Source organism: Styela clava, chromosome 1 (assembly GCF_964204865.1).
Source record: "Styela clava chromosome 1, kaStyClav1.hap1.2, whole genome shotgun sequence".
Classification (NCBI taxonomy): domain Eukaryota; kingdom Metazoa; phylum Chordata; class Ascidiacea; order Stolidobranchia; family Styelidae; genus Styela; species Styela clava.
The window spans coordinates 4685386-4700755 of NC_135250.1; the positions used below are offsets into that span (position 1 = coordinate 4685386).

The window sequence follows — 15370 nt, forward strand, 5'->3', positions numbered from 1 at the left end:
TATGGTATGGAAAGATAGGGACGTAAACAGACATGGAAACGTCAAAGCCAATCATTTATTTTGTGGAAAAGGGTTTATACAAAGCAAGATTGAATCATCTCACAGCTCTTGCTGAAAAATCAAACTTCTTGAAAGTCAATAAAAATTACAGGTAAAATAATGATCTTTGTGGGGTGTTTTAGAATTTTGGCACATTCCAAACAAGTCTGTCAAAATGAGCCATTACTGATATGTAGGGAGGTGGTATGTTTTTGGAACTACAGAAGTCTTTCTTGTCTGAGAATATAGGCTACCCACTGAAATGGGTGGCAATACTACGTATAAGGAGTTTTGCTACTTCTAAGGCCCAGGCCATTGCTTTATTTTCGGGGTGGTCATGGTTAACTTTGGCTAACCACTACTGGCACGCTTGGTATAAATAAACTGTTGTGTTCAAAAGAACTGTTTGGTTAGTACTCTAGTGTAGGCATATTTTTCATGTTGAAGCTATAAATAAATGATAAGCCAGAGGATAAAAGGTTTATCATATCCCAGTTTATTACATTGCTTTTGAGGTAGTTGACCGTAAGCTAGAATATAAAACAGGACCATGGGTCAGTTTGGGATGTTTTTATTGATAATGGAACTTATTTACTCTCTTTAATCAGACGTCTTTGCTGGGGTGGAAACTTTGAATGCTTCTTGGAGTTCGGAGCTTAAGGCGAAGTTCAATTTTTTTTTTCAGAATTTTGTCATGTCAAATGTAAATTCCCCAACTTCATCAATACAGTCGTACAAATCTCTTCCAAGTCTAAGCAACCATTTGATCATTGTGATAAATGAACTCTTTTCATTATCAATCATTCATATTTCATTTCTATCTAGTAATCAAGTCACACATGTTCTTGCGCAAGATTGCACCAAACTTCAAGTTTTACAATTTTTAAAGAAAGTAAAGAAGTTGAAACCAGATGAGTTGAGCTGGGAAAATCAGAAATTTGTTAATATCTCATGGTTTACATCATGCATGAAAGAAAAGGAACTCGTTCCTGTTTTGGAAACACATCTGTTGAAAGATGAGGTTCGTCTTTATCTAATATTATTGGAAGTATCTTGTGATTAACTATTACAGTATCACAAAGTAATGTGCCACATCATTTAAGGTAGTATCTCACATGCCCACAGCTAAAAACAAGAGCTTTATTGACAATATTCTGATCTGAAGCAATATTTCTTGTGTTGAACAATGTTATGTTTTCAAGTATCCTGCTTAAAATGTGTGTGCTAGTGTACGCCTTATTTTATGGTTTGTAATATTCATGATTTATTGGTGTATTAATATTATCTTAAAGTATTATCACTTTACTCATCACTGTACTTTACAAGGATGAAAATATTGGAGTTCCCTCCAAGAAACTCAAATTAGAAGAGAAGATACCAATGTATGCTTGCCAGAGATCATCACCTCTAAATCACAAGAATAAAATATTCACCGTAAGAACATTAATATCAAGTACCGTAAATGCATCTAAAACAAATTATAGGCTGACTAATTCCATACCCGACATGGACTGGTAACCGGATGAGAGGCCATGGTTCTCCATATGATTAAGCCTTCCTATTAACTTTCCTCCCCTGATAAATAAGTAAATCCTATATTTTCCCACTCAGATGTATATTACACACTCTGTAATTTCAGAAATGTTTTTCAGCATTGATTTCATTGAATTATACATGCGTATTAAACACAGAGAAACATGGTATATCAATTACTTTTTCACTTTAAAATGATTTGATAGCTTCAATCTAATTATTTCAGATAATTAAATAAATTGGTTATGTATTGTGCTTTTATTGGGTTATTATCCCATTATTCCATGATCTTCTTTAGATAAACATCATTGAATATTAACTACCATTAATTATTTAAATCTAGGATGCGTTGGAGGTTTTAGAAGAACACGCACTGTACCGAGGAGATCAAAATGCTGATGCAAGGTCGTTGGCTTTTCGACGAGGTTCATCTACGTTGAAATCACTCAAGCATAAAATTTCACACATCAACGATTTGAAAAATCTACCTCATATTGATATTGGTGGCAGCTCAAAACCTGGACATTGTAAAAGAGTTATAATTGTCAGTTTTCTAACTACACTATATCACCATCAATATGCCCAATATGTGTAATGCCCAATTAGTTAGGGATTAATTAATTATTTAAATTTTAAACCAACTAATGGGATTCTTTCTTCCATCTCCTATTAAAACTATCTGACTTAATTAATAGTATCATATTATATGCTTTGGATATAATGCTAGATGTTGATTCACATCTTGAAATTTATCACATTTATTGGCACTTTGTCAACTGTGATAAAATGATTTTTGTTATCTGACTGTTTTTTTATTCTAATTTGAAAGAATACCTGCATTTACTCTGTTGATATGTGTTTAATAATCAAGAATCTACATTTAAATACAATAGTTTGCCTTTTAGAATGAGGACAAAACACATTTGATAGTAATGGCTGTGTTAGCCAAGTGAATATACCCAGTAGTGGGATTCAGCTGGTTCGCACCGGTTCTATAGAACCCTCTCACGGAAATTTATGAGATTAGCGAACCGGTTAGCATTACTGGTTTCTGTCAATGACTTTGTAACAGAACCGACTGAAAAGTATGACTTCTGTGAAGGAACCGGCTGACAAAAAATATGAATCCCATCGCTGAATATACCCCCTGCCCATAGGTTTCAGCCCTTCTACATAACTTTATGTAAAATAGTCAAACAAAAATTAGCTATTTCCATATTGGTACACATACTTCTGAAGTGCCCAATAGTTTCCAATTTTCATCACAGAATGCATATCTATAGCATTATCTTAAGAAATATTTTTCATTTCTTCAAAGTATTTCACTCTATCTTTATGAGTTATATTTCCCTTCTCTAATCAGGATATTCTAGCAAATGGCCATTCTACAGAAGTTGAAGAAGTAACGAGCAATGAATTCTATCAAACAATGAAATTATTTTGCGGAATTTTTGGTGTCGGACCTCAAACTGCAAGAAAATGGTTTTACGATTTAAAGTTACGAACACTTGATGATGTCAAAAATTGCTCATCAATATCACTGAATCGAGATCAGAGTTATGGTGGGCTTTGCACTTTCTATTTTCATCTCAATTGTAGCTCATTTTCAAGAGAATAATGTTCGGTACGTAGTATGTGTAACAAGATGGTGGACACTGGAACATAGTATGTGTACCCGGATAGGGTTAGGCCATAATTTCAGGTTCAAATACTACGGGAGTCACTTGGCTAGTCCCTGAACTCGTAATAGAACTAAAATAAGGAAAATTAGAATAAAATTATGGCCTAACCCTAACCTGGTACACATACTATGTTCAGATGTCCGCCATCTTGTAGCACATACTACGGGAGCGCCTCATGTTCAGCTTAGTGTTTGCAAATTTTCTGAAATAAATCATGTTGAAACTACATTTTTATTAAAATATGAGCTCGACAATTTTTTTAAACATTAGAATACGAAAAATTATTTGCACAAGTGTTTTTATCTGTACGTCCTCCCACTGCACATGTCTCGTATCAAGCTCTCATTTATAGGTTTATATTCTGGACCTTTCTGTCGTTACACAACTTCATTAATCTGTTTAATTCTTTGTTTTCTATATTCACCAGGTTTAGAATATTATGAAGATTTAAATTCACCTCTGCCATTATTGGATGCAAAACGAATAGAAAATCACATAAGAGAAGTTGCAACTAGCATACAAGAAGGTAAGAATAGAAATGCATTCTAGAATTAAATTAAAAATGACCTGTCATAGGAAAAGAACCAGAATCTTTCTTTTTGAAATAGCTCAGCTATACCATACCATATAGCGATACCATATATTGTTTCGGCCCTCACAGATATATTGAATTAAGTAAAGATACCTAAACAATTACTGACTAAAATACAACAAACCTGGTTAAGATATACTGAGAACTGACTTCATATTAAAATTAAAATTTACAAAGGGACCTCATATAACACATTGCTTTTCGGATAAGGACATTTGTATCCACAAGTAAATTGGGGCAGCTTTAATGTGAATCAAATGATCTTATGAGCACTGCATCTTGTGATAGTTAATTGAGATGGGAGCGATTTAATATTCTGATTGTTTGAGCAGTATTTTCGCTCTGAACAAGGCTCTGCACTACCAGTCACTGATATGCAAGGAGCTACTGTATTGGGATGGACCGTAATCTTCCCGGTTCGGCAGTGCCTACCCTAGAAGGCATTCTGGAAGTAAATTCAAAATAGATAAAATCTGTTGAAATAAAAAAAATAAAAATCTTTATTTTGATTTGGCATTTTCTACATACGGGTCTTTAACATGAACTTGGGATTTTCAACCCGCCAGCCACTTGTCCATAAACTACTTTATATAATGCTGACTGGTATTGGAAGATTTCTGTAAGTTTGCAGAACTATGTGTAGGAAGCTCTGATATGAATCAAATAATCTTATTCAAATCACAACTCATGATAGATATGTGAGATGGAAACAATTCAATATCAAAATTGATTTAAATTAAATTATTTCTGCATTTTCACTCCAAACTAGGCCCTGTACAAGCTGATGTTTACTGTATTTGTAATGAGCTACTGTTTTCAAGATGATCGGATTATTCTGGTTTCACCATAGCCTCAACCCATTTATTATATATACCCTGGGTAGGCATGGAGCTTGGATCTGGAACATATTTGTAGAAATGCTGACAATTCGGTACTCCCGTAGTGTGTGTACCAGGTTAGAGTTAGGCCATAATTTTATTCCGATTTTCCTTATTTTAGTTCTATTACGAGTTCGGGACTGTCTGTGTTAGCCAAGTGAATATACCCCCTGCCCATAGGTTTCAGTCGCTTTACACAACTTGATGTAAAGTGAGCGAACAAAATTAGTTACCTCCATATTGGTATACACACTTCTGGAGCGCCAACATTTCTGTATATTGTCCGAATGTATCTTTGTTTTTAGGCATTGAAGTAATTTTAGTTGGAGGTTTTCGACGAGGAAAACAAGTAGGACACGACATTGATTTATTAATCACTCATCCTGAAGACGGAAAAGAAAAAATTTTGCATAAAATATTGGACAAATTAAAGGTTGGGTATTTAGGTAGAGCTTTCATTCTTGACATTTTTATATTGCATAGCATAAAACCTGGTTTTGGCTTACAAAATGTGCTTTTTTCTTCATTTTGTTATAGAATTTCTCACAACTAAGCTCTTGACAAAAAGCTAAGCCTCAGCATACTCTTTATCAAAAGACTGGGACGACATGTCTGGTTTGCCATTACATACCTAACTATTACCACCTTGGGAGTGTTGGCGGGCATAAACTTCACCCACAAAGCGATTACACCCACCCACCAAATGAGCCATTCCAATAAAATGTTGTATAATGTTGACATGTTGTATCCAGATGTAGATTCCTCAGTTTAATTCAATTACTTGTATTTTTCAATATTCATTAATTATCACAATCCAAATGAGTATTTATTCGCATTCTGTTCTGAACTAAAATCAGGCATATGACAAGGGTAACCTTTTTATCAACTTAATATGAGCCATAGTTTACAGCAGTCTATGCTATCGCTCTATTTATTTTTAGCTTGTTGTACAATTTGATATAAAAAGTTTAATCAAATTATCTCAGTATATGAGTTGTCTTATGTTGAAGTGAGATATTTCTCAAACTGGTTACAAATCACACATTCGGAATGGATCATGATGATCTGGTATTAGTCTATTTTTCTTTATATAAAAGAGCAAACATGATCGAAAAACTAATCAATATAAGTTCAACTCCACACCAATAAACGATCAACTCGAATGAGGAATAAGTAATACGTTCAAAATTGTTCATTTTTATATTCCAGGATGAATTTGTTTACACTGATAAAAAAGCAGGAACAACAGAAAACCCATATCATGCTGCTAAAGTAACTGCTACCTCTCAAAGCACCACAGATCATTTCGAAAAATGTTATGGGATATTTAAAGTTGATAAAACCGATAAAGGTATGGAAGTAGAATTTTATAGAAAATGTTGGAGTCAGTCATCCAGTAGTTTAATTTTCACCAAAATAAAAATATGCTTGATGCGAACAAAAACTAGGAAAAAAGGCCATTAAAATGGCATTTTACGGAGAAGGGTGATGCAGAAACCCAATGATGGTTATCGAGCAGCGACACCTGTTTTAAAAGTCTAACTTTGATACAGGTTGCATCATAGAAGGAAATCGAATAAATGTGTGTAATTAAAAAGATTTCAAAAACCAAATGGAAGGGGTCAAGGGGGCATATATTGGTATATCTGTACTTACTTGTATCAATATATGTTTGCTGCTTTTTATCACTATCAGAAATCATCAAATAACCATTCCAAATTTCAGTGTGTGAGAGTGTATGCCCTCCGGCAAGTGGGGGTATGCTATAAATTGTAACAAATATAAGCATTTTTTTATTATTGGGGAAGGAATTTTGCATCTCAAAACGATTTAATGATATGGTCACAGACTTTTGTCTGATTACTCAGAAATGTGTCCATGCTTGTGTAACTAATCCCATACCCGACATGAAATGGTAAATGGACGAGAGGCTGTGGTTCGCCATAGGGTTAAGCTGTCTTATCAGTTTTCCTCTCTCCGGGGGTAAATTTGTAAATCATATCCTATCCATGTGATGACAAGCGTTTTTTAAGTCGTATATCATCGTTCATCCTCAAGTTTATCCACAGAAACTTATATTTCCATTATTCATGGGTATTGAAATTAACTTTTTTCAGCTGCAGGTGAAAATCATAAAAGAACTTGGACAGCTCGCAGGGTGGATTTGATAGTTGTACCTTATTCTCAGTTTCCATTTGCTGTGCTTGGATGGACAGGATCAAAGGTCAGTAATATTGTTACATTTGCTTTATACAATGAGATTTGAAAGAGAGTGAGAGATTTAATATTCTGACAACTAAAATGCAGTCATAGTACCGTAATAGTAATAATATAAATGGGAAAAAGAAGCCCAAGGTTTTTAGTATATACGTGAAGGGGCTATATTAAATTAATCTGCATCGAAGTAAACTCCCAGCGTATTTGACTTGAGCTCAAAATTCACAGATTCAATTCATTTTAGCCCCAATCTTGACTTAGAATCTGGCTATGAAATTCGAAACCGACGAGCTTAAAGCTCTCTGAAAAGCTGATACGCCCATACGCTTCTAAGGACTCCTTGTGTCAAACTGTTTGTCAATATAATCTGGTGTAATTGATAATTCATAACAACTTTGATGGAATTTCCTGAAATTGCGGCAGTTCACTTTCATGCATTTTCATTTCAGCACTTTGAGAGAGAAATACGAAGATACTCAAAATCAGAAAAGCAAATAGTGTTGACAAGTCATGGAATGTATACACTGGAAGGGGTGAGTTGAGTGTAAACATACTATTGGATAAGTATGGAATAGTAGCATGTGTTAGATTGCCAAGTACAAAATTAGGCGCTCCAGATGTGTGTGTACCAATACGGAAGTAACTAATTTTGTTCGCCTACTTTACATCAAGTTGTGTAAAGGGACTGAAACCTATGGGCAGGGGTTTATATTCACTTGGCTAACACAGACAGTCTCCGAACTTGTTATAGAACTGAAATAAGGTAAATTGGAATACAATTATAACCTAACCCTAACCTGGTACACATACCACGGGAGTACCCAAAATTATATTAACCATATCAGGTTATCCCTTTTCTGCATAATTTCTTCCCGCTCTAGACTCATAGTCATCATATTGTAAGAAGTCGGATGGTAAAATATTACCTGATAAAGCCAGTATTAACCGGTTGTTGATATCATGCTGAAGGATAAATAATGAAAATGCTTTCCTAGTTCATTGGTTATAGGTTTTCCTATTCCCAAAGACGAGTATTTAAATATGACCTTTTTTCGTCATTTCTTAATCTTTCAGTGTTAATTTTTTTTTTTTATTTATTTTTTATTTAGAAGCAAAACATACCAGCATCGAGTGAAAAGGAGATTTTCGAGTTATTGGGTTTGGAATATCAAGATCCTGAGGATAGAAATTGTTGACTGCAGCTCGGGATATGGGGTTTGCTGTTTTGTGGGTTCCGGTGTCTTGGCGGGAGTAAGGCCCGCGTCAAATTCCTTTTAAGGATAGAAATTTTGGACTTAAATGTATAGGTTTGAAATTACAAATTTCAAAATTCAGATGTCCGTGTCCATAAGCCTCAACCGTATTTAGTGAAAAGTCGAAGTCGAATAACACATATTTGTCGCAACAGGGGCGAGTCAAATTTTTTTGCTGCCTGGGGCAAGTTTTTGATAATGATGGCCCTTTGCTGACTCTTCATCACGACAATCATTCACACGAGATCATACACACAATGTCAGCTTTTACATAAATAAAAACACCCGCGCCCGCCCCTGACCGGCACCTAGTGTCATTTTTGAATGATCCCGATGGAACGTTCATCTACTCTACAGTTCGGGTTAAATATTGTCAAACCAAATGCCTGACAACAGGAATTCGCTTTGCCATTATGGTTCTGCCAATTCGAGTCTCCGGCTCTATACCGAGCCTATGCCACTATGCAGTATTTCGTAATTTTTAATCGTATTTAGTAATTGCTTTACAATGATAATAAATGTTGGCACAATTCAGTACGAGTTTTCTAATTTGGATGGGCCTTCTGGGAAAGTTTACACTCTGATATCGATGATATGTTTAGTACCATTGTGTGTGTGAATCAATTTAATATAAAAGGTGAGTGAACACTAACACTCTTTTTTGGCAAAACCTTTCAACCTGAATTCTGCACGGTATGAACCTCGCTCAAGGTTTTGTTTACTCTCCCGATTCTATAGTCAGTTTCTTATCAATTATTTTATCGTCTGCTATGCTGATTATGGGTCTAAATAAACGAATACCATATTGTTCGGATATCGTTTCGATTAACCGTATTAGGGTCGCTTGGGAACATTTCACGTCCTCCAGCTGCATGATTCCCCCGTGGTATCTGATATGGGTACTCATCCGTAACCCCAAAATATTTCTCTAATATTATTACGGATTTTTTTTTTGCTATTTTGGCTATATATATAGTAAATAACCTTCCGATTACCATTATGTGTGGCGTTCGAATTATCAACTTCATGCAATTTTCGTGTGCTGAAATAAAATTTGACATTAACGTTAGACATTAAAATAAGTCATTAACAAATCTAAAGCCTATTTCACAGCGAACGCCAGCTGATCGACCACCACCGATATCTACCGTATTTCCCCGAAAATAAGACCCACCCCTTAAAATGTGACCTAGTCGATAGCGCGAAGTTATTTTTTAATCGATGCAAGAAATCTCCCTTACACGTTTCAATGATTGGTCATTTTTGAATAATCTATGTTTAGCAGTTTTTTAAATAAAAACCTGTTATTTAAAAGTAAATAAATATCGGTTTTCGTATTTTGTATATTTGGAAATCTCGTAATTCCCCACTTTGTAAGTTTGTTTTTGATAAATGAGAATAAGACATTCCCCAAAAATAAACATTAGTGTTATTCTTCGAAAGAAAATTGAAATAAGACTGTCTTATTTTCGGTGAAGCACGATAAAACGTGCATAGTTTTGCTTAATCGAAAACTGAATTCCTCTATTTCTCCATACCTGATTAATCATAAACCTTCAGAATGGAATTGTTTGATAGATCACAGATGCCGTGGTTTCATAGAACGAGAGAGAATATACTAAAAGTATTACGCAAAAAACATTGAGTTTTGTATAAAAGGGTCGACAGGTTGTGGAACGAATCAGTCAAGTTAAAGTATATTTTGAATCAACAAAAGGGCCAACGCGATTTGTGAGCTGTTTTTGGACAGGTAATTGTAAAGCATACGAGAAAATAGGTTATTGGCGCTAAATTAGACTGTCACTGGTATGTATGAGAACAGGATTATATCTGGGGAATTCAGAATTCCGTCTGATAATATATATCGCTGTGGAATTGTGAAGTTTTGCCGTTGAGACGTGGTTTGCATTTTTCGATGTCACACCTTGGTTTAACCTTATGACCCCCATCAAAAGTTACGATTTACTCTATGAAATGTTATTATGTACAGTGCACCAATATAAATCTTACAACAATGTTATTACAGCATAACGGTGCCGGTTTATTGGTAACTTTATGCACCATAAAGTAAAGTTAGACGGAAGTTTATGAATTCCGTGTCATGAGAACAGACGTAGCCATGGACACAAGCTTGACTACCGGTAACCTGAGTGTGAAAGTACAAAACTACAGATTACTGTCTGTCATTCTGCTCCCCGGGGCAAACATAGTTAAGATGTCAACAAGTCTAAGATATGCAGCCTTACGTGTCAGACACATGTTTAAATAGGATTTACATATTTATTCCGGGGTAGAGGAAATCCGATCATACGGCGAACTACGGCCTCTCGTCCATTTACCAGTCCGTGTCGGGTATGGGATTAGTTAGCCAGTTATTTGATTTCGGAAGCATGGACTTGAAATCTTCTCAAATGTCAATGCTACGGCTGTCCCTCCAAACAAGTCCCGTACATTTTATCCCCGACCATATGACTACGATTAACCGTGCTTCGCGCCGTTCTCGATAAGTTGTATATAGTCAACACGAATCTAGAAGACGAGATTGCCAACTGGTGAGTATTTTCTGATTTTTTACCATAGTCGTCGTGGCAATGTTGCGCGATAACAATTCGCTGCGCTCCAGAAGTATGTGTACCAATATGCAGGTGATAATTTTTTTTGTCTGCTATACATCAAGTTGTGTAAAGGGACTGAAACCTATGGACACGGGGTATATTCACTTGCCTAACACAAACAGTCCTCGAACTCGTAATAGAACTAAAATAAGGAAAATCGAAATAAAATTATGGTCGAACCCTAACCAGGTACACACACTACGGGAGTGCACAATTCGCAAATTGTATTGAAGTTGCCAGAAGTGTTGTGCCAATATGGTGGTAACTAATTTTGTTCGCCTATTTTAAATCAAGTTGTGTAAAAAGACTGAAACCTATGGGCAGGGGGTATATTTACTTGGCTATCACAGACAGGTCCCGAACTCGTAATAGAACCAAAATAAGGAAAATCGGAATAAAATTATGGCTTAACCCTAACCTGGTACACATACTACGGGAGTACTAGAACTCGAGTTGTGTCATTGACTTGAGCTTTTACAACACTGCTATGAACAGTCGAGGGATCGAATCGAGTACCTCTACACATCAGTGGACCATATGCATATGCTAATCCAACATCATTAGCAAATGCGTCAAACAAATCGAATCTGGGTTTGCTTTTATGTTTGTCTGTTTGGTTTTGTTACCTAACGAGGGCCAGTAGTTCTAATAACTTCGTTGAGTGTTCTCACACAATTCCACTCCGACGTGTGTAGTCCATTCATGAATTATCATATTACACCAGGGTCGTAATTAGATACAGCTTGAAGGCTAAGTGCTTGTCTATAGGTTGAAAACAAAGAATGTATTGAATCTTGTATGTTTGTGTTCTTCCTACAAATAATAAACAAAACAAAAAACGGTTTTTCGTTTCCCTGAAAAACCAACGGAAATAAATATTGCTCTTAGCAAATTATAGGCCTAACTGTAAATTAGCGATAGACACCCTGATGGGGCGACTCTCCAATGAAATATGTGTGGCCTTTGAACTAGTAATGGCCCGAGTTAGAATAATGCTTGCCCAATAGAAAAATAAACCCAATTTTGATCTATTCATATAGTGTACAACAAAATCCATGATATTTACGTTTCTTTTTAACAGTATTAGGGCAATTCAAGCGTAAATCTACCTTGAAACTTTGGCTAAATGCCGAGGGCAATGTATTATACATATATTTACAATAGAGGTACTATACATCAAAGAATATGTTACTTACCACAGATTGTAGATTAGATAATCCCGCTCTAAGTATTGTAATTTTTCTTCCACATCCGCTTTGATGGGTGGTTTGCAGAAGAATTTATTTTTATTGCTCATATCATGTTGTTTACATAAATCATTGTGTTGCCAGCCCATCTGGTGTAGATTATTTTTCTTATGATAGAAGACTTTTATTGACTAATATGTGAATATGATTAAATGTTCAATTTTAGTTTAATGCATGTCCCAAGGTTATTTTGTGTGGTCTTGCATGATAGACAATTGCAAATCTAACCGCATTTTTTGATTACATGATTCTTTTTTTATTCTAATGGGCAATACAAAGTGATTCGACTCTGGGACTTCCGGACTAGTTAATTTAGGTATTTTTGTTTGTGTTAGTAAAATAAGCAAATAAAGTTTTGTATAAAAGAAGGAAAATGAGTATAAATGAAAGCGTTTATTCGAGTTTATTCGAGCTTTGTCATATCACTTCATATTTTATTTTATTAACCTCACACGTGATCGGGGGTTAGTGGAATTTGGCGGGAAATTTAAATTTACGTAATCCACCAATCAGGCGCAATATAAGTGAGTGCCATTCAATTATTTTGTGCAAATTCATTAATAACAGTTCTGTAGTCACCAAGTTGAAAGATTCCCCAATTCTATAATAGGTGATTTTTATTCTTTCTAAGTCAGCTGCCAATTACTGGATTATAGTGTGTGAATTTCAATCTAAATTCTTCATCGCTAGATTTATCAATGACATTTCAAATTAGTACGAAAATCTCAACCATAATTTTCGGAAAAGTACCGTGGTTAGATACATCTCACGGCGAGATCCCCAAATCTTACAGGAATCTAGCTTTCTATCAGTAAATGTGAGGTATATTTTGCGTTTAAAAGTGAGCGCTTAGTATCTAGAAAAAATGATTTTGTAAGGAATTTACATAGAATATCGTAAAATTGAAAATTATACCAACAATAAATAAAAAATAAATAAATGCAAATTCCATTTCTGACACGGGTCAGAATTTTTCGTAAAACTTCATAGTAGTTCTTAGATTTAGTATCGGTTGATTAAACGAATGGGATAAATATTCTATTTCCAAACTTGGGACAACACTACGATCGACTTCTGAAACGGTCCAGTGACGTCATTCAGCAGACAAGTTAAGTAGAAATGATTGACGAACCGGCTAAAGCGAGGATTAAACAACAATATAATATAGTCTACCTCAAATGTCAAGCACAACGCTGTGCGATATACGCGCCCTCTACTTGACTCGATGACAATGATTATTTCAAAGTCGGATTTGCAACGGAATTATTAATTTAGATTTTGACGGTGGACGCAATGGCTTATCATCAATAATCCTTTCAAATGAACCAACCGAGATGGATGAAAATGCGCGCTGGTATAGCTTCGTCAGCGGATGAAATATGCCGAGAGACTCTATAAGGTAATATTAGATATCAGTGGCTAATTTCATCTGCTTGTTCGGAGCAAAAACCGCGAGTAAGCGTAGTATCTCATTACGTCATATTACAAAAAAATTGTCACCCCCCTCCCCCCCCCCCCAATAAAATTTTTTTTGACTGGCTACGTTCATAATCGAGAGACCTAGATTTCGTCTACTTTTAACAAAAAGGTATATTGAAGCGTTAAATTACTATCTTCCGTCTCATTCGTGTCACTGTCACTGTGTGAATTCTCCACCATGGCCATATTCAGAGCAAACTACTAGTAAATAGAGCATGCCTGCTTTTTGTACGCTGAAGCAAATGAACCTCGGCGTTATGGAAATTGCATTTTCATCGTGAATATTATGAGAAAACAAAATATTCAGGGCAGGGATATCCATTCCAAACACTTCAACCAGCATCAACTTTTTAAAAAGAATCAAATCTTGTAGAAAATAATAAAAGTCTTGGGGCCATTAGGCGGTGGGTGATTTCGCGGTAATGGAGTCTGGCCACCATGCATTTAGAAAGTCGAGGTCAGGGCTATTATCCGCGCCCGATCGTTAAGTCGACAATTATGCTTGTGTTAATCCCAGTAAGATTAGAAATTAGGATTCCTTGAGCTTTTAACGAGCGGCAATGACTCGGATGGGTTAAGAAAACAAACAACCTCAAAATACAAACATATATGCCATTGAAGTGGAAGGAATTTAAAGTATACTTGTAGGTATTTAGCTTTGGTAAACAATCATAATGTTGACAAAACTGTAATATCAGTGTCTTTACGGTGTACAGTAAACATTCCATGGACTTAAAACAAGACTCATTATTTCACGCTTTTGGGTAAAATTACCTAGAACTTTGCTTTGTTGTGCTAGGTAGTTTAAAGGCTTTTAATATAATGATATGCACGCTTGTACTTTACTTTTATTGTGTACTATTATGCTGAGTGATTTTAAACGCTTAAATATAGTGATATCCGCGCTTAAACTTGCGGCTTAAAGGTTTCCGTAAATTGACACGGCACTAATGGTTTTTTAGTCCCACCTCGTCATTTGTGGATTCGTAAATAGAGTGAGACATTCTTGTGGTTGCTATATTTGTATAAATAGTCAATTTGCTGAACCTGATACGTTCTGACATAACGAGGATCGCAAAAATGGAAAAATAAATTGTCGACTTTAATGCTGAAAAGTGAAAATATTTAAAGTATAATTCAGCATTTTATTTGTGCGCTCCAGAAGTGTGTGTACCAACATGGAGGTAACTAATTTCGTTCGCCTACTTTACATCAAGTTGTGTAAAGGGACTGAAACCTATGGACAGTGGGTGTATTCACTTGGCCAACACAGACAGTTCCCGAACTCGTAATAGAACTAAAATTATGGCCTAACCTTAACCTGGTACACACACAATGGGAGTATCTTTTATTTAGTATAATCTATGGATCGTTAACTCGCGAGAAGAAAATTAATGCGAAATATGATATGATATGATTGTCCATGATTAATATGTAATTGCGTTGTCGAAGGGGATTTGTGCAATCGCTTGAATTTAATTCTGCATAAACTTGATTAAAGAGTTTACGGCTTCGCTACGCTCTTGGTCCAAGCAACGCTCTAAAAAATGTCGCTTTTTCGTGTGGAGCTATGCTGTTTTTTTCAACGATACAGTCCAATACTGTCTGCCCAATTTATTTTCTCCCTGGTGTTAACCGCGTTTCAAGAAATATTCAAGGATAGAATTGATAGTCAAATATGTAACAAATGAGCCCCATGCAAGACCGTGAAATAATTTGATAATTATGATGATAATGTTATGGGGTTAAAAATAAATTTATAAAAATCAATTTCCGCTTGCGTTGAGGGCTGTAATTTTAAATTTCATTATATGACAATTCCAGAGTAATCCGTG

At 35.4% G+C, this 15370-nt stretch overlaps 2 protein-coding genes across 3 annotated transcripts in view; one reads left to right on the forward strand and one right to left on the reverse strand.

Moving 5' to 3' along the window:
* Nucleotides 1–15370, reverse strand: part of LOC120325375 (GLIPR1-like protein 1) — a 203947-nt gene that overhangs the window by 87936 nt on the left and 100641 nt on the right. The window lies entirely within an intron of this gene.
* On the forward strand, nt 11–9615 carry LOC120340205 (DNA-directed DNA/RNA polymerase mu-like). The gene is made up of 11 exons (XM_039408499.2): nt 11–151; nt 865–1060; nt 1366–1473; nt 1916–2116; nt 2936–3134; nt 3682–3780; nt 5030–5157; nt 5934–6075; nt 6842–6948; nt 7391–7474; nt 8051–9615. Exons 1-11 carry the CDS (start codon nt 33–35, stop codon nt 8135–8137), a joined length of 1470 nt encoding a protein of 489 aa, XP_039264433.2. The 5' UTR covers nt 11–32; the 3' UTR covers nt 8138–9615.

What these genes read in the sequence shown, in the direction of transcription:
- LOC120340205 (XM_039408499.2), top strand. Translation starts at nt 33, where the DNA reads ATGGAAACGTCAAAGCCAATCATTTATTTTGTGGAAAAGGGTTTATAC. An exon ending in TGCAACTAGCATACAAGAAG is followed by an intron (nt 3,781 to 5,029) that starts GTAAGAATAGAA and finishes CTTTGTTTTTAG; the next exon opens with GCATTGAAGTAATTTTAGTT. An exon ending in GAATGTATACACTGGAAGGG is followed by an intron (nt 7,475 to 8,050) that starts GTGAGTTGAGTG and finishes TTTTTTATTTAG; the next exon opens with AAGCAAAACATACCAGCATC.